At 39.6% G+C, this 19,988-nt stretch overlaps 1 protein-coding gene and 1 long non-coding RNA gene across 2 annotated transcripts in view; one reads left to right on the top strand and one right to left on the bottom strand.

The window, feature by feature from the left end:
• Window positions 1-19,988, top strand: part of bmpr1ab (bone morphogenetic protein receptor, type IAb) — a 40,329-nt gene that overhangs the window by 14,830 nt on the left and 5,511 nt on the right. The window contains exons 3-7 of the mRNA XM_051914850.1: window positions 7,125-7,366; window positions 18,907-19,078; window positions 19,173-19,275; window positions 19,359-19,458; window positions 19,792-19,888. Coding sequence (XP_051770810.1) covers window positions 7,294-7,366; window positions 18,907-19,078; window positions 19,173-19,275; window positions 19,359-19,458; window positions 19,792-19,888 — 545 coding nt within the window. The 5' untranslated portion in view covers window positions 7,125-7,293. The remainder of the gene's footprint in view (window positions 1-7,124; window positions 7,367-18,906; window positions 19,079-19,172; window positions 19,276-19,358; window positions 19,459-19,791; window positions 19,889-19,988) is intronic.
• On the bottom strand, window positions 960-5,956 carry LOC127523773 (uncharacterized). The gene is made up of 2 exons (XR_007932935.1): window positions 4,398-5,956; window positions 960-1,871 (listed from the first exon to the last, which is right to left on the bottom strand). It is a non-coding gene; the product is annotated as an uncharacterized LOC127523773 (long non-coding RNA).

Genomic DNA, 19,988 nt, shown 5'->3' with positions numbered 1-19,988 from the left:
ACCATCCCAGAAGCCTCAGGCTGAAGTTTTCTGCTTATACCAAACTGCCTCTATGGGGCAGGAAGAAAGCTTACCACAGATGATAAAACCTCTTTATCATTCCACAGTCATGGAATTTGTAAGCAGGTAATGGAAAATGCAGCACCTTTTTCCATTCTGTGTCATGCCCAATCCCTTTTGAGAGACAACAACTCAAACCTTGGCGCTTGAAAAACAACCATCACCCCACAGAGATAAGAAAAAAAGATCTCCAGCAGTGCCATTGTATGTCTCTCCAATCTATGTGGATAAGAAAGAAAAAATAGCATCCTTTTAAACACCTTGTGGCAGACATCTTGATTTGTAAGCTCATGCAGGATTAGACATTCTGGCAGCACGAGCTCTGCAGAGTGTGAAAACGATCTGTTTGATACAGAGGAACCTCCTGCCGCAGCCATTAGCGTCCTGCCTAGAGAATTGGAGACATCGGAGACCCCTGCATGAAGTGCACTTTTATGCTTTGCTCATCAGGGCAACGTCCTTCAGCTCAAAACAATTTGCACTTACTGTTTTTTTGGGGAAGGGGGCAATGTCACTTTCAGTTGCCAGCTGGATGACATGTGTTTCTATACACAGAGGGACTAGCCACTTAGTAAAATGGATTTTGTTCTCCTTGTCCAAAAGGAATTGGCTTGCACAGGTCCGCACTGTGGTCTGTGATCTGTCAGACAGGATTTCACACTCATAAGACATGTAGATTAAGGGAACTCAGGTGACCATCCCTGGGTGAAGAACACAATTTTCTGAATCAAAAATTGGCAAGAGGAAAAAATATATGGAGAAAAATGAAGTCCTAAGAGATGTCCACATGCTTGTAGCTCTTGCAGTTTTTTCTAACCCCACAAGTTTTCAGTTCGGAAATATTCTGTGTTTTTAATACAGAAGTTTTAAGATCTTACAATAAAGCTATTTCATAGTCATTGAAGACATAGGCATTTATTTTATACATTTCCAATTTTCTTTGATGTTTTGAATAGAATAGATCAGATATTCCCAGATCCCAGAAGCCTCAACCAGAGTAATTGGGCAGTATTTGGCAATTTTAACCATTTGACCCCATATGTCACTAGGTGTTTGTTTCATTTCAACAATTCTCATGACCAATAGAAAAGTATATATAGTAATAGTAATTGAGTCTTCATAGCCACATGACTGGACCATGATACAAATACAGATACACTATCATTCAAAAGCATATTTGGTTTGTTATGGTAACAATATAATGCAGAACACTACACAGAGTTCATTTCTGTCTAATTTCCAGCAGAGCTGATCTGTGATTGTTGAACTGAACATGGGCCTTCTGGTGTGTTGTCCAGAACGGGACCTCCCGACCATATGTCTCAGTGACGTGAAGCCCTCTCTGGAGAGCTAGGCTACATTTGGTCGTGGAATGTGCTGGAGCGTGTGCATCTGCTTAAACAAAGCCTTATTTTCAGCTCAATGTTGTAATTACAGACTAGAATGAATCTAGCCGTCTTGTGAACCCACAGCAGCCTCTGCGCAAGTTTCCCAGGATCTGTTCAGGGCTTGTAAGTCCAAACAAAGAGTGTTTACAGCAGTAATTCTGAGCCACCATTAACACAACATCTCTCAGACATATTTACTTACTTTTAGTAAAGTTTGTGTCTTTCGTGTGAGGAAATATTATGTTTGTAAAACTACATTGTGTTGGAATGAGATGCTAGCATTAGCTATAGCAGGGTCCACACAGGTGTTGAAGTTGAGAAGAGAAATGGGACTCTCTGGAAGCAGTCAGTCTCAGCGCAGCTTGTAGTCTAGTACTTGTCTAGACATATGGATCGATGGGAGTTGGACTTGCTTTCTTTTTCCTGAAGAGGAAAAGTGGATTGTGATTTTGTTACATTTGTGTACTGAAAAAGAAAACCATCAAATCAATGTTTTCTTATTTTAATACGTTGTAGCAGTGTTATTATTTTATGTTAAAACTAAGATGAAAACTGTTACAAATTAAAAAAATAAATAAATTCTAAGTGTGCAAACTTTATACTGGTAGTGAATGTCAGCCAACATGAATAAAAACATGAGTAAAAACAGGTAAATGGAGCACAGAAGGACCCAAGGTACATTAATATGTACCCTCTACGTGGGTGATTGGTAGAGCAGCATGACCTCAATAGACTACGCACACCATCATCAGTGTGTTCTTGAACCCACGACTGTCTGGATAGAGCCCTGTGTCTGTTGCCACAAACCTCCGCCCTAGTTTCCTTCCTTTCAACTTTCTGCACTTTCCACTCGATTTTCTTTTTTGTAGATGAACCCACAAAAAGATTCATTTTTACCCTCCTGCACTTTTTTTGGTATCAAGTCAGATACAGTCAGTTGTACATCTAAATTCACATCTTATACCCAAATAACACCCTTTTATATTTCCATTAGAGCGCTGTGTATCTCTTGAGAGTTGTTCAGACATAAGCTGCAGATACAAACCAAAGACGGGCTGTAAATGTGAAGAGAAACTGAAGGCAGGCTGTGGGAGGGCTGTCCTGGTAGAAGAGCGTGACTGAGATATTGGAAGAGCTGCGGCCAGCAGGGAATGATAGATAGAGGAGGGCAGAGAGGGGGAGGAGGAGGAGGACAGGAGAGAAGAAGTGCAGCAGGAGGTTTGGAAGGGGAGTGCTCTGCAGGAACGTTTCAGTATTCTTATGGTAATCCAGCCTTGGATGAGCCTCAGAAGCAGCCAAGCAAACAATGAGAGTGGAGCCAGGAAGTCTGCTCTCCCTGCTGGCCGGCGTGACTTGAGAGGCAGGCGAGGCGCTGGGCTGCCTGCAAGGAGGGGCCCCCAGGAGGGGCCAGGGAAACGCATGCCAGCACACATATCCACATACCACATTCACTCAATCTGCGAGTTAGAGAGCATGGTTGGCGTTGGTGAAAAGCATGTTTGTGTTGTTGTTTGCATGTGTTATGATGAGGGGGACTTGTTTTCCTGAAGACTGTATAGAAATGGATGCATTTCAGTACTAGCACAGATTTGGTGATGTACTTTTGCCAATGCTTTTAAGAGTTTCTCATTACCTATGCGCTATAAATCGGTACCATATTGGTTATCTGCTGATATTAGAGGTTTTTTTTTTCTGCTATAGGTCGATATTGGTTATTGAATTGTGTATACTCGTTTCACCTGTTTTTTCCATTTAGATTACTTTTACCATCATCGAATGCTCCTTTGATGAAGTTAATGTTAATAAACTTAACATATAAATATAATATATAAAGTTAATTTTTAAAAATAATAAGTAAATAGTTCATATTTAAAAGAAGGCAAATGGCGTAAAGTGACACAACGCAATGCGACAAAAGCAAATACAATCCATTATAATCAGTGATGCTGTCTACACTGAACATTGTGTTAGACTAGGTTTAGTAAAAGAGGACCTATTATGCTATGTTTCTTAACTCCCTGAAACACCTCATGTTTTCTTCGGGGAACGTACACATCATAATATTCCTCATTTAAACAGTTCCAGCCCAAGGTATGCGCAAAATAAAGGGGAGGATTGGTTGAGTTGCGTTAGTAGTATGTTGTCGCTAGGGCTTCCCCCGACTAAAGATTTTTCTATTCGACTTGTAGTTGTTCACTTAAGCCATTAGTCGACTAATCGCACGTTAATATTAATTTAATTACTTAAATATACTGAGGGGCGACATGCCTCATGCTCAAGGGCACGCATAAAGCTTGCCCCAAAGCACTGGCAAAAGTAATGATTATGAATGTGTCGGATAATAGCAAGTTTATATATGTTTATTATCATAAAATAACGTTTTAATTGTTTATTAATAAACTAGTGTTTTCTGAGTCAGTGTCGGCCGCAAAGATGAAGTAGACGATGCTGACACATCATCTCCGCAGTAATGCACTTATAGAGAGAAATGCACCTTTCCTATGGATTACATAACCGGAGAGTATTTGTTTTTGATTTAAAATGGTTAGTTTAAAAGTAGACATTTAAGATTTATATTTCTCATGTCTGTGAGGAAAGTAGCCTATACTCTAAATTTCGGTTCCTTTCATGTGACGCGCTGCTGTTCAGGGAGATTGAGATGGCAGAAAGCGCATCCTGTTTGTTTTCTTTATTTACAAAAGAATGTTTTGTTGTTATTGTGAGAGTACACAAATAAAAGTAGACCCTTTACAGTTCAGAATGATTACTCTTATCTGTATGACAAAAAATGGCAGAGTATTTTAAGTTTAAAAATGCAAGTGATTGCTCTGGCGCTTCCATGTCGTGCAGTAAGCGCGCTATACTTAAGCTGCCTTCCACACTCTGCACGAACACATTTATCTAGGTTAACGTTAGAGCAAGCAGCCATGTAAAGTTGCTACTACTTACGTGTTTCAAATGATAAGCCATATTTGAGGTTGATGGATGATAGGCGAACGTTTGGATTTCCTGCCCGACATACTGTAATTACCACAAGGACCCGCCGTTAATGTCCCTCACGGACTGCGTGATACCCCTCCCCCCCACACACACACATACACACACACACACATTCACATTCTTTTTCTTCATTGTGCATCGATCAAGACCACAGACTTAAGGATCTCGGCTGATCCCCACTGTTGTTGATCTCACCTGACTTTCCAAAACCTGTCTGAAAGGGGATGTTTGGCGTCTTGCTGTTAGCCTTTTATTCTATGAAATGGACTTAGCTGAAAAAACAAAGATATTCAAAGGACCTGTCAAAGCAGCATTATCTTTAGGGAAACGAGTGACACAGCTCGCTCTGTTCTTCCTCGGATTTCTGTCTCCACGGTGACTTCCCTTTCAAGCATCATATGATTGAAGACTGTGGGAATGCCTTTCCAGAAACCACACGCCATGCCTCAGTGATTTGCTATAAGGTGTGGTCATTCTATATGGTGGCTACAGTTGCTTTACCTGTACCCCCATCTCTCTGGTCTTTCATCCATTCAAAGGAAATTAATGAGGAGCTTTTCTCTGAAAGAATGCTCAGTGAGACTATAAATTATGCAATTTAGCTGCACAACTTTATGGCACCTTTGCCTTCTGATTTAATAGTGGTCTGTCTGCTGCAGAGATTCACTATGTGCCAGTTTTCAAACTCTGTTATTGATATTAAGCTGTGTGCCTCTGCACATTCACATCTGTAGTAATTCTAGTAATTCTTAACTAGAGAAAATTGATTTTCCAAAACATGTATTTGTGATTCGGATTGGAAATAATTTATTTTTGAATATAAAGTTGTTGTTTTTTTTGTTGTTTTGTTTTTTTACTTTATTTAATATTGTTTGTGAGCTGTGACTGTGGTGGGGATGATCTTGTTCACAGATATAAGTGTAAGTGTCAGGAGCCTTATGATAGGATTGTTCTTTCTCTGTCAGCACACTTCCTGTCCTCAGGCCCCAAAGCTTTCCGCGCTGACTAGTCCTGGCATGTTTTTACCAGTCTTTGGCCTTTATCTTACCTAAGGCGAAACTACAAAGTGTTTCTGATTATTTACAGGCTTTAAAGGTACAATATGTAACTTTTGGCCTTCTAGCCGAATGCATGCATTTTGCGGGAGAACATTGTTTTGGCTGTGCTTTGGCACTGCGTGACTGTGCAGATTAATATGGTTATCCTACTGCTCATAAAATATGAACTACTAGGCTTAAGAGATATAACCAGTTTAGTTGGAAAGGCTCTCATGCTGACTAGCTAAAGATGTTACTTTAGCTACACCCATTAATAGACATGGTACTTCCTTAAAAAATGAATTCAAGCACATCGCTACAACCATAATGAAATGACCCTTCACAATAATGCTTTACAATGAACTCTATTAGAGATCTACATATGGCAATTTACCTGTTCAATAAAATACCTTATTAAACTGTTGAGTAATAAAAATGCCTTCTCTGCATCACTTTTACAACATTTCAAATCCCTCAGTTCTCACCATCTCCGAAAAGAAAAGCCAATGCAGATTCTTGTTTTATTACAAGCTCTGTCGCATTCTATTTTTGCAAGCTGTAGCTCCTCTGTAAAACGGGTGATTCCCCGGAGGTTTGAGATTTAGCATGCTCCATGGCAGCCTTTCTCGCTCGTTGTGACAACTAACCTATGACACTCCCACATGCGTCAAAGTAGCCGAAGCAAAATTTTTCTCTATTTATGGATATAACGAGACACACTATATTTGAAAATTTTTTTTTTTATTCTTGTTTGCTAAAAAAAAGCCATTGTGTACAATACGTTAATTGTACTGCCTGTGAACTGCCTTTTAACAGAGATGGGTTAAGTTGTTAAAACCTGTTGCAGGTCCTACCTCTCCATCCCATGCCCTGTGGTCCTGTGTGGAGAGGGATCCAGTCAGTCTTAAGGGGTCCCTGTAAGCCAGAGGAGCCCCGCCTTTTGTTTCCCCATTACCCAGGAGTCAGGGAAGTGTGAAAAGTAGGGCGCAGGTCGGGGCTCTTTGTCCCCCTCGGCCAAATGAAAAGTGACAGACACCGGCCCCCTCTCTGTGCCTGTTAATTCAGGCCCCCAGTCCCGCAGAGCTTCTGGGAGCCACTAATTGCATCGAGACAAGCAGGAGCTAAGAGAGAGCAGACACATTATGTTATTAACGCTGGACAGAACCCAACACCAGCCATTTGAACGGGACACTCCTCGTTTTGTTCCAAACCTGTATGACACAAAAGAAGATATTTTGAGGAGTGTTGGTAACAGTTCTGATGACCGTTGGCTTCTACTGTATATGGACAAAACAACACGAGATATTTTCTCAAAATATCATCTTTTGTATTCCACTGAAGAAAGTCAGTTATACAGGTTTGGAACAAAATGAGGGTTAGTAAATTATGAAAGAATTTTTGTGTGAACTATCCCTTTAAGCAGTCTTCCAGACTTCCAGAGCCGCCATTCCACATCTCCCCTCTGATACAGGGTCAGGGTTCACGCTCTCACAAGTCATGGTGCTAAGATGGAAGTGCAAAGGAATTTGAATACCACCCCGGTCCTCTTTTGCTTGCTTGCTTTCTGGCACTGAGGAAGGAAACATGTCACAATGATGGATCTGAAATATTAATAAGTGTTCCTCTCTCTTCATTACAGGGTCTTAAACAGGAGGAGGCTGTAAAGAGGCCTTGAATCCTTCATCACTCTCACATACTCTTCATCAGTCTACTCGTGTTCATCGCTAATTGGTCACTTCGTTGTCTTAAAAGTGGAAGAGTACGGCACGACCAAGACAGCCATACAGTTTTGCATCTAAGCCAACATCATGAAAAGCACCTCCATGGTCATCGTATTTACCGTTTTGGGAGCTGCCGTCCTCCTCTCGCTGCCGGCTGAGGGTAAGCCAGTTTTGTCTGCACTTGACAAGTGTTGTCAGAAGTATTGACTTCGATACCAAGTCGGTACTGAAATTTTAAAAATGTGACGCTTTTGAAGTGTTGATCATTGTAGCCAATCACAGACATATCTGATGAGTGTGTGAACACAATGGCCAATCAGAGGTGTTTACGAATCCACTCAACAGCCCTCAAAGCGTCACATTTTTAAAAACTTTATCGAAGTATGTACTTTTGACAACACTACACTTGACCATTGCTTACTTCTCAGTGGACCATACAGATGCTTGGCAGTAGATGCAGTGTGTCTGTTTTGAATCACAAACCCCTATAGCAAACAAAAATGTGTTTTTTGTTTGGTTTTGTTTGAGTGAGGGAAGAAGGCAAAAACTGGAGATGACTGAAAGGATCATCTGTTTTGTTTCATCTGGATGCACAATAGAAATGCAGCAGCAATTTATAATACAAAGCAGACTGAAGCAGCAGGAGAATTGATTTCGTCGTATTTGGATGATACCCAGTGTTTGCAGAAGCATCACTGCCTGTTTTAATGGATGGTGGCCTTTAAAAACATAGCAGGATAATGGCCTCGCTTTTTATTCTCATCAGGCCCCGAAAGCACAGAACCCGTCTCTTCACATTTGCGATGCATTAGCAAACAAACGCTTTCTGCCATGATATTCATCTGAATTACATTATTTAATTTTATTGATTTGATGCCCTTCTGATCTTCTCTCATATGGGTCGGCAGTAATGGAGACTTTGTCTCTATTTCAGGTAAATGCAGACATGAGGGACTGCACACTTCTTTTCTCTCAAATGACTCACATTATCAGAATGTAATGGCCCCCGTTAGAGACTGTTGTGTGGCATTCATGTAGTCTTTAGGTAGTTCATTCACTTATTTAGCAGTGATTGTATTGGATACAATACACATCTTTGGGTGTGTGGAGAGGCCGTTGGGGTCACATTTGGCTGTTCATGGAAACAATGGTTTGGGTGATTGGTTTGAAATTGTGAGTGTGTTTATATGTTAAGGAGAGGAATGGGGGAAGAGGGTGTCAATGAGCAAGATTGTAAATGTGTATTTTAGGTGAATGCTGTTTTTCCTCTAAGGTTTTACACTAGTGTGTTAATGTAGGCAGTTGCAGTTGTAGGGTGAATTGAATTAGTGTTTGAGCAAAGCACACAAAAACTTTCTATGGTCTATTTTATAAGAATTTTTTTAATTTATTTAGAATTTTTTTTGAATGGGGGGGGGGCAGGTATACATACCATTTAAAAGTTTGGGATGATAATATTTTTAATAATATTTTATCAAAAATACAGTAAAATAGTAATATTGTTAAATTAAAATGAATTTTGAACAAAAAAAGTTACATAGTGTACCTTTAATCACAGTTTTTGATGCATGTCATTTTGTAGACAGACAAATTGCTATATACACCGTCCAAAAATACCTGATGCTTATCAATAGCTGAAAGCTTAACAAGTAAGCCAAAATATTCAATAAATAAAGATGTTGGTGATGTGTAAAACTTTGTCAGTGACGGATGCAGTTCTGTTGAGAACTGTGCCACGTTCTGTGTATATTTGCGTGCACAGATTCCATGTGAGCCTAGCTATGAGTCAAAGTACACTTTGTTACGTAATATTATGTTATGCAGTCAACAAGTTTTCCAGGTTACAAAATAACACTCAGCAATTTTGCAGTGGTCCACCCTTGTTGCTTAAAAACAGTAGATTCATTGTTTACATTTGACTCTTGAGTATCTCAGAGTTGCCCGCTGATGTCATGAGGTCTTACTATCTGTTTCTGTTTAGTTCTTTGAAGTTTATTTTTCTAAGTGCCTTTCTATTTCAGGGAATGATATCTTGGAGTCATAAACGCTGTCTATTCTTGGCAACATGAAAGCCATGGGAGAGAGCTTTTTCCTCCTATCAAGAATTAGTTATGCCTCTACGGAGTCTGTTAGGAACAAAACAGATCGAAAGAGATTAAAAAGTTTAAATTACTATGTCAAAGCTCACAACCCCATTACCTCCTTTCAGAGTTAAGCTCATAATATTGTATACAAAAGGAAATGACCAAGGCAATTCGAAGTCTCTGGGGTGGGAATGCATTTTAGAAAATTTGTTTGGTACAACAGTTTAAAAGTTGTTTTTGTTCACTGCACTGACACAGTTTTAACCTTACAATTGTTTGGGGTGGTCACCGTCTGCTTGTTAGGCTCTTTAAATATATTCTTCCTTCTGCTGTTCCCCTCCCTGTAAAGAAACAAAAGAAGAAATGGGTGCTGGCAGCAATTTCTCTCACTCGTAAAGTCAACCAGAGCCTTTAAAACAAAGGGTAACTACCCTCGGTCATTGCAAAGGTTCCTGTTAAATGGTGAGGGAGACTGGACTGCCAGTGAGAACAAGACAGGGTGAGAGTTGAACTGCAAATGAATGCTGCTGAGCGTGTTTTGTTGTTTTATGTTTTTTTTTTTTTTTTTTGGTGAAAGCTGATCTGAGGGCAGGTCAACTTCTGACATGGAATAATCTCTCCTGACTGCATATGGCGGCATGTTCTTCTGAGAAATGTCATGTCATTCAACACATTTAACACAGGCTTTCAATACTGGAACTAATAAACGAGCTATGGAATTTTCTGCCTTCAGTGGAGAAGGTGAGGTTGAGCACTTATAGTTGAGCCTCACAGGACAGGAAAACTGGCAGCAGGAAGATCTAGTTACTCGTCTGTGAGGAAACCCAAGTAGGCTAAAATATAACAATCAAAATGAAGCATTTTTATTTATACTGTAAATTCTCAGAGATTGTGGTAATATTGAGCTCACTAGATTTGTTCTATATCTTTAGTTTGGTTTAGTTTTTTTTCCCCATGGCTTTCCCTGGGATCCCTTTAGCATGAATGTATTAAAGGGTTAGTTCACCCAAAAATGAAATTTCTGCCATTTATTACTCACCCTTATGTCGTTCCAAATCCGCAAGACACTATTTAAGATATTTTTGATGAAATCCGAGAGGTTTTTTATCTCCCATAGAAAGCAACTAAATTACCACATTCAAGGTCCAGAGAAGTAGTAAAGACATTGTTAAAATAGTCAATATGACTACAGTGGTTCACTTTTTGTGCACAAAAACAAAACAAAAATAGCGACTTCATTCAACATTTTTTTTCTCTACCCTGTCAGACTACGCATTTGACACAGTGACCGCAGTTCAGCGCTTTCGTGTTTATGTCCAAACGCCGGCTCAGTATTGGCCGGCTCCAACGTCGGCATCACACGCATGCGTCGTAGTGCTCGGGTTAACAGTTTGGTCAATACTGAGCCGGTGTTTGTGACGTAAACATGAAAGCTTGCACTGTTCACTGTGTCAACTGCGTGTGACAACAGTTCAAATTGTTAAATAAAGTAGTTAATTTTGTTTTGTTTTTTTGTGCACAAAAAGTATTCTTGTTGCTTTATAACATTGAGGTTGTACCACTGTAGGCACATGGACTATTTTAACAATGTCTTTACCACTTCTCTGGGCCTTGAATGTGGTAATTTCGTTGCTTTCTATGGGAGATAAATTTAAAAAAACAACAAAAAAAAAACAGATTTTATCAAAAATATTTTAATTTGTGTTTTGAAGGTGAACAAAGGTCTTACGATTTTTGGAACAACATGAGGGTGAGTACATAATTTTAAATTTTGGGTGAGCTAACCCTTTAAATATTTAGCAAATCTCAAAATGTGATGTCTAAATTTACTTGTAGCATTTAATAAGATTGCTACAATCTTTTTTTTTACAATTTGTTTTTTTTTATTTTATTTTTGTCTATTTATTGGTTGATGGCTACAACATGCTTATTAATATTAGTTTTGAATAAATCACTTGCTTCAGTGTTCCTGTGCCCTCATTTCCCATCCTGCACTGCTATACCATGCTGGGCCGCCCGCCCAGGCCCTACTACAGGAAGCTTGTTGAGTCTATTGTCGGTGCTGTGAGTTTCCCTGACACTTTAACTATTTCCTGTATTGCGCTGGCTGACAGGTAGCAAACTAAATATGCCAAATGCGTGCTGCTCTTCAGGAAATAATCATTACCGACTGACAATGAAGGCCTGTGCTGGTGTGCGTGACTGTGCCTTTCCTTGTTTTTGTGGACAACACGTTCTGAAGCATTTGAATAGAGGACTATATTGAGCTTCTGTACGTTGACATGCATGCACTCTAGCGAGCATATGTTCAGCGGTGCGGTGCAGGGGCCTGTTAAAGGCGGTCTGAACTCTCACTTTTACAGCTTGCTGTTGGGTACTTGGCTCTAGAGGTGTTTCCAAGCCCATTAGAGCTTTTCTTTCATAAAGGCAGCCAACTTTATTGGTCTGTGTCAGGCAGGCCGTTGTTTTCCACATGTTCCCTTTTTTTCTTTCCCCTCATTCCATTTTTAACAAGCTGGTGTTCAAATAGTGCTGGATTATTACGTGTTGGGGGATTTGGCTCTGAAATGGGAGCCCATGTGATAATTATAATGATCGTTATTAAAGAGATGAAAGTAAATAAATAATAATGGCAGGTTCAGGTTAACGGCCACTTAAATCTTAAGTCGTTCCTGCCAGCCCACAACCTACAGCCTGGCCTTTCCGCATTGTTCGGTTACTTTTTGTTGTACAGTTTTTAATGAATAACTGGTGTAGGAATTTAATAAATAAATGTCTCTAATATTTAAGCCTCTCACAGAAGGGCAAACCTCCTACGTGCCGTCCCTCAAGGAGACATGATTCACATGTTATTTTGATGTATCTAATGGATACCCAGTGATGTATTTTGGAACCAGGACATCTTGGAGGATTTTTGTGTTTTTATTTACCCTCTCCTACGTTTCTGCTGCAGACACTGTGAGACTGTCATGAGGACTAGTGTCTTGATTATAGGCTTGTGAGCCAAACGCCCTCGTAGAGACTTGGCTGGCTCGTTGCATCATTTCCTGTTAAGCCTTACTGCAGTGCTAAGAAATAATAGCTACAACTCAGAGAACGCATGGAGACTGATTGGTTTTACGTGTCATTTGTCCACAAAGTAGGCTACGTTTCGGTCTGTACTTTTAAAATTTACTTGCAGAACAGCTTCTTTGCAATCTTTCTGTAACTTTTGTATTTTACAGAAACCAAAAGCAGCTAGCATAGCCTGTTTATCAAGGTGTGAAATCTATGAAGCACTCATATTCGTCGCTCACCTCTTGACCAGCCTCCCATTACAGCTTCAATAGCGACTCTGAGCTGCCAACTCTACCCTTTGCTTTAATAGGGTCAAACCACAGATGTTTACCCTGGAGTTAAAGCTTCAGCTACTGCCTCATCTTACGCTGACAAAGTCTTCAAGCAACACAATGTCATGAGTAGGCCATAAAAAGTATGTGGACACTTATACCATATTACAAAAAAATGATAGTATTATAGAAATCAAAACAAGTGGCGTTTATTTTAAAGATGTATAGAACACTTTTCAGTCAAGAAGACATTTCACAAAATAAAGTTAGATTTCAAAATATAGATTTATTATACAAAATGGAGACAAAAAGGTTTAGACACTTTCTGGTTGTCAAGTTTTGTGGAACCGTTAATATGATGAACTACGCTGGTGGTTAATCTGTCAGGACACTTTTGAACTTGAGAGAAACTGACTGGAAAATATCCATGAAGAATGACCTTGAGACCACAAAAGAAGATATTTTGAAGAATATTTCATCTGTTTCTGTCTATATAATTAGTCAGTGGGGTCAAAAGCAACATTGGTTCCCTCAGACTTTTATTGTATGGAGAGAAAAAAAAAAAAATCTTCTTTTGTGTTTCACAGAAGAAAATCATACAGGTTTGGAATGACATGAGGGTGAGTAAATGATGGCGAACTAAAAAAAAAAACAAAGTTGCTCAGAAAAGGTAGTTTGTGGAGAAGCGTACTTTTTCTTTGTATATGCCACTTTGGTTTGTTTTTCATGCAATGACATTCAGACAATTTTAAGCGTGACTTAAAGGATTAGTTCACTTCAGAATTAATTTCCTAATAATTTGTTCACCCCCATGTCATCCAAGATGTTTGTCTTTCTTTCCTCAGTCAAAAAGAAATCATGGTTTTTGAGGAAAACATTCCAGGATTTTTCTCCATATAGTGGACTTCAACGGCTACCAATGGGTTGAAGGTCCAAATTGCAGTTTCAATGCAGCTTCAAAAGTCTCTACACGATCCCAGACGAGGAATAAGGGTCTAGCGAAACAATCGGTCATTTTCTAAAAAAAAAAAATATATATATATATATACTTTTTAACCACAAATGCTAATTTTGTACTGCTCTGCGATGCGCCAACGTAATCACGTAGTAAAAGTCACACGTGACGTAGGCGGAAGTAGGGTGAAAAACTCTCATTTTCTCCTCCAAATTCAAAATCGCCCGACATCGTTGTTTAACTTAGTCTTTGCATGTTCGCTTTGTAAACACTTGCTCGGTACTTCCGCCTATGTCACGCGTGACCTGCGTGGCGCATCACAGAGCTAGTGCAAGACGAGCATTTGTGGTTAAAAAGTATAGATTTTTTTTTTTTTTTTTTTTTTGAAAAATGAACAATCGTTTTGCTAGATAAGACCCTTATTCCTCGGCTGGGATCATGTAGAGCCCTTTGAAGCTGCATTTGAACTGCAATTTGGAACTTTAACCCATTGGTAGCTGTTGAAGTCCACTATATGGAGAAAAATCCTGAAAAATACTTAATTTCTTTTCAACTGAAGAAAGAAAGACATAAACATCTTGGATGACATAGGGGTGAGTAAATTATCAGGAAATTTGAATTCTGAAGTGAACTAATCCTTTAAGTGTACAAATACGTTTGGGGCCACTGTGATAAACTACAAACTGCTTTACCTGTCTACACCATGGGATTGCTGATTGGCCTCACCTGTTGCTTGGGGCTTGTGAGCGTGTTTCACAGCATCTACTTTGATTAAACGTGTAACTGTAGAGTCCTGTGTATATGTTTTGGGCCGACTGTATGGAAAATGGAGTCGAAGTGTCTCTTTAAGAGGCTGGCACTGGAGTCTGAGCTGAGCAGCCTACAGGCTGGGAGAATGCGGTCAGCAGGACTCATTACTGCCTGAGTACTGCCAGACCTCAGACTCCACGGTGACGGCGAGCCACAATCAAGCACACATGTAGGAGCACGGCGATGCTCTGTAGATCCTTCACTCCAAGCCAAGGAAAAACGCAGAGAGGGGGAAAGTGAGCAAATGTATTCAGTGGCTTCGTAATGTCAATGAATCACTTGGTGCCTCAGAGGTACTTCAGAGGAGATAGCGCAACAAGTCCCATCTGCTCTGATTTAGTAAACCTTCTGGCTCAAAACCTGTTTCAGCTCAGATGACATTCCTGAGCCCTGCAGTTGTTTGTGTGCCGCTGTTGTGGTTGCGGGAATTTAGCTCACGCTTATCTGCGCATTGTAGCTGTTAGGACGTGTAGGGCTCAACACATCATAACAGATTAGCCTGCCTTTTACAGTCGCTCTTAAAAGCAGCCTGTGTTTCTGACTACACCGTTCACATTCCTTCAATTTACTGGCCTCTCGCTGAGAGCAGGGATTTCAGAGCAATATTTTCTTTCTTTCTTTTTCCTGTCTCTATTCCACCATGTTTATGTTACCGGTTTCCACCTCCATTATCACACTGGGCCCTGTGTGACAGCAACGGCGCCTGGACTAAACTGTGAAGTGATCAAAGATATTACATCAAATGCTTTTGCCGTGTATTTTGCATTTTGCCCAAATGGAGGGGGCCATGGGAATCCTTCATGGCTTCAAACGAACATTTCTCATCTGCAAAAACTGAACTATGACACATAAACAGAAGATTTATATCGCTGGCTATTGCAGGAAAGCAGCATATGAATGGACTGACTCATACACCAGGAGACAAAGTATTACATGAAAAGAGAAAGAAAGGACACACTAGAGCGGACTCGAGAGTGTTTGATCAGTCTCCAGAGCTCGTGCCACTCGACCCGGTCTTCAACCTCATATTTACACACTATAATCCTGTCTCTTGTGTTCCTAATCTGGTCTTTCACTTTCCCTTCTAATCCCACTTCTCAGCATTTCACCTTCAGGCCATTCAACAGAATGTTTCGTGACACGTTCTTTTGTAAGCGATGTTCCACAAATTGACTTGGTGTTGAATAACATCTTATCGTGTTTGACACATCTGTTCCAGGATCCTTCTCAATAAAACTGATTATAGCCGCTGCATTGTCAAGCACACTTTCATTCCTGGCCTGAGCATGATGTTTTTCCACTCAGATCATTTCAAGTCCCTGGGTGAATCTCATGAAACATGCCCAGATCATATTTCAGCCCACAATCAAAATGAAAGAAATTACAAAGTGCTGCAAGGAAATAATGCCTGCATTTAGGGCCATTAAGATTTTTAAATAAGCATTAATTATATTAAATATACTTAATGTAAATTTATATATTTTAATTTATGAAGATTAACTATGCATGAGGGGTTTTATGATGGTTTAAATAAAAAGATTGTATGCTGGCATTTGTTTTTACTGCAATACAGTATTTTTTATAGTAATTGAACATCTAATGAGAAATAAAAAATGTAAAAAAAAAGAATCTGTAACACTTTTTAATAAGGTTTCATTAATGCATTAACTAACATTAACAATTAGCATTTTACAATTAACATTAACAATAAGCAATACGTTTGTTAAAGTATTTTTAATGTTTGTTAATGTTACTTTAAAAAAACTGTTCATTGTAAGTTCATATTAGCTTAGGTCCGTTAAATAATATTAACAGATACAACTTTTGACTTAAATAATGTATAAGGAAATGTTAAAATTAACATTAACTAAGATGAATAAATTCTTTAGAAGTATATTTCATTGTTAGTTCATGTTAACTTATGTAGTTGTCAAATGGAAGTTGTAGAAATTAAACCTTATTGTAAAGTGTTACCAAAAACTCCTGAAATTAGAGTGACGAGAAATTGTGTGGGAAATTAAAATGTCTCAAAGGTCCAAAAAAGGCTTGATTTTATTTATATCCCAAATCTAATTTTGTGTGTGTGTGTGTGTGTGTGTGTGTCGTTTGATTTTGGAGTGTAATGTGATCTGTACTTTTTTTTTTTCATGAGGTTCACCCCACTACTTCTGCCATTCTGTTCTGCCTTTTATGCACTTTCTCAGTGTCACAGATATAGTCCATATTTACTTTGCTTCAGTCCACATAGAAGCAGCTGTGACTGCACTTAAAATAGAGTTTTAGAAGTTTCTGCTTATTTACATGACTTGCATCTTCATTGATTGCACTGAATATGAATGTAGACATGTATTGAAGCAACATCTGATTAGGAGCAATGTATTTATATGAGATGAATTGTGATTCACTGAATTGTGTGATTCTCCTGTAGATGTTTAACAAACGGTTTGTTTATTCTCTTCCTCCGATATTATAATGCCACGTCCTCTTCATTCCCCCAGCTGATATCAGCTCTCAGGGTATAAAGCGTCCTGGCTCCACGCTTCTGTGTTATCAGACTGTATATCACTTTAGTGGTCTCCACCCCAGCTGATACGGCTGGAGGTGTTGCTGTCGTGTAACTATGCTGATAGCAGGTAAGATCTGCCTACTGGATGGAGTTTTGCCATTTATATTTGTTTGGATTTCTATCTCCTGCCTATTTATTATCTAATATTTATGTTATTTATTCAGAGAGAGAGATGTAAGGCAGGTCTAAAGGAGTCTAAGACGTGGGATGGATCTGAAGCACAGCTCTAGTAATGAGATTCTAGGTGTGGAATGTGGTGTTTTACTAAACAGCAGCATGCCTGTTTTAGTGTGGGCTTATTTTGACTGGGTTTAGGCCTGCCCAGACCTGCAGGACAAGCAGCAGGGCTCTAAGAGGAAGCACCCACAGCAATACTAAACACATGAGTCTTTGTGCTTGGGGCCATATGCACCCTGTCTGTCTGCGACAAATGCTCACACACTCAGACGGATCAGGTTACAGCACAGAGAAATTTACGTTTCTTTCTCTCTTTGTCCAAGTTTTCAATCCTTATCTCACTCTTTTACTCACAGTCTATGGTGATCTGTTTTCCTCACTCCCACCTATTTATCTAAGATCCCTAGATTCCCTGCAGTATAATTCAGCATAGACCAAAGGGAATAACAGGGGATTTGTGTTCATGTGGCTGTGATTTGGTTGTGAATTTTTTTTTTTTTTCTTTCTTCTCTTTTTCTACTTTTCTTACATGTCATCAGAGGGAGGGGAAGTTATTTTGATTAAAGATTACGAGGGCTCATTACTTTTAAATGTTCCTTTAGGTTCACTTACGTTAATAAAGTTTTGCATATATATGTGGAAAAACAATTATTTTCAACCTTCTTTCTGACCCTCTGTCTGAAATGATCCATTTTTAAGGGGCGGCTCCTTTTAAGGCTTGTCAGTAATTGACCATGGTTATGATTGGTTTACGTCATTACATAGAAAGCAGTATTAACACCCACTCACTATTGCACGTGAGTAAGTGTTTTGAAAACATTGTCCATATAAAACTGTCATTTACCGACAAAGCATTATGAAATAATTTCCTTATAATTTGCAATGTAGCTGCTGTCGGATCCAATACAGCTGACTGCCTCTTCTGTCAAAAAAGGTTTCTTTGCGAACTGTGATTGATAATGGCGAAGTGATTTTTAATGGTTTCTATTTGTTAAGTGAATATAATGGGTTCTATTTGCTTTTTATGCAGCGCTTGCATCGAGTGTAGGCAAGTGTCCCAGCCGTTAAGCAACTGAACAGCAGTGGGCGGGGCCTATGGTTCATTGATGTAAAACTATTCGTCGATGTCTTGCTCTGGAGGCAGGCATATGCAAATGTATTTGCATGTGTGACATCACAAGTCCCCCGATATCCAAATGAGCTGTTTTCGGAGCTTGATTAAATAAATGCTTTACTTATAATGAGAAGGACGTTTTAAGCTCTTGAAACTTGCAGGAAGTTTTAATGGTACAAAGACCTATTATATATCAAAAGATCAAGGCAAATTTGATTTCTCACGTCATGACACTTTTAAAGAAAATATAATGATGTGCACAAATAATTTGCAGGGCAGTCATGGCCTAATGGTTAGAGAGTCCGTCTGGTAACCCGAAAGTTGCAGGTTCAATTCTCAATACCCGCAGGAAATGACTGAGGTGCCCTTGAGCAAGGCATCTAACCCCCAATCACTCCCTGGCTGCCCACTGCTCCAGGTGCATCCACGGTTTGCAGTGTGCGTGTTCACTACTCACTACTCCTAATGTGTGTGTGCACTAACTGGATGGGTTAAATGCAGAGGACAAATTCCAAGTATGGGTTACCATACTTGGCCTTCATATGTCACTTAAATTCAATGACTCAATGTTTGTGTAAATATTGAGCCATAATGATGAAGCTATTAGAGACATTCACAGTCTATGTGGTCTAAAAATCTGATTTCCCCTATTTCAACCCTTCTAGGTGGGCAGAACCCAGACTACATGCTTCACGGCACTGGGGTCAAGCCCGGATCGGATCCAAAGAGACAACAGGCAGGGGACGGGTCCACCGTGGCCCCCGAGGATGCTGCCCGCTTCCTTAGCTGTTATTGCTCAGGCCACTGCCCCGAAGATGCCAAAAACAACACCTGCGAGTGAGTGCTTTTCCTAATGCTCACACCAGCCAATTTCAGCTGCTCGTCTAAATCACAAACACAGTGATTAAATAGTCTTTGTGTGTTTACACAGGACAAACGGCCAGTGTTTTGCTATCATAGAGGAGGATGAACACGGCGAGGGTATCCTCACCTCCGGCTGCATGAAGTACGAGGGCTCCCACTTCCAGTGCAAGGTAATACATGAATGGGAGAGTGAAGAATAGATGTTTAAGTGCAGAGGCATTACGAATGACTGAATGTGGTTGTTTTTGTCCAGGACTCTCCTAATGCTCAGACCAGACGGACCATCGAGTGCTGTTCCACAGATTTCTGTAATAAATACCTTCAGCCCACACTTCCACCTCCTATTCCAGGAAGTAAGTGGCACATCCCTTAAGATCCTAAAAATAATAACTATATGTATTTGTGTGTGTGTATGTATACATGTGTGTGTATACATTCACATACAAAAATATAGTAAAAACAGTAATATTGTAATATTATTACCATTTTAAGTAACTGTTTTTAATTGTAATGTTTTAAAATGTAATTCCTGTGATGGAAAAGCTGAATTTTCAGCAGCCATTTCTCAAGTCTTCAGTGTCACAGAACTCCTTCAAAAATCATTGTAATATGCTGATTTAGTATTGAAGAAACATTTCTTATTATTAGTGATGAAAACTGTTGACTGTGATCTCATTGTAATCCAGAGCCTCCGTTATGGAACGCCCACTTGCTGGCCTTTCTGATCTCCGTAACAGTGTGTTGCTTCACTTTGGTGGCCATAACTGTGGTGTGTTACTATAGGTGAGACTTCAATTTCATAATGACATGTTTATCCAGCTGAAATGAATCAAAGATGCACCACAGTCTGTTAATTATTGACCAGCGTACTGATAACACTGGC

Source organism: Ctenopharyngodon idella, chromosome 12 (genome assembly GCF_019924925.1).
Source record: "Ctenopharyngodon idella isolate HZGC_01 chromosome 12, HZGC01, whole genome shotgun sequence".
NCBI lineage: Eukaryota > Metazoa > Chordata > Actinopteri > Cypriniformes > Xenocyprididae > Ctenopharyngodon > Ctenopharyngodon idella.
The sequence above is the reverse complement of the archived record's forward strand: the minus strand, read 5'-3'. Positions and strand labels throughout refer to the sequence as shown.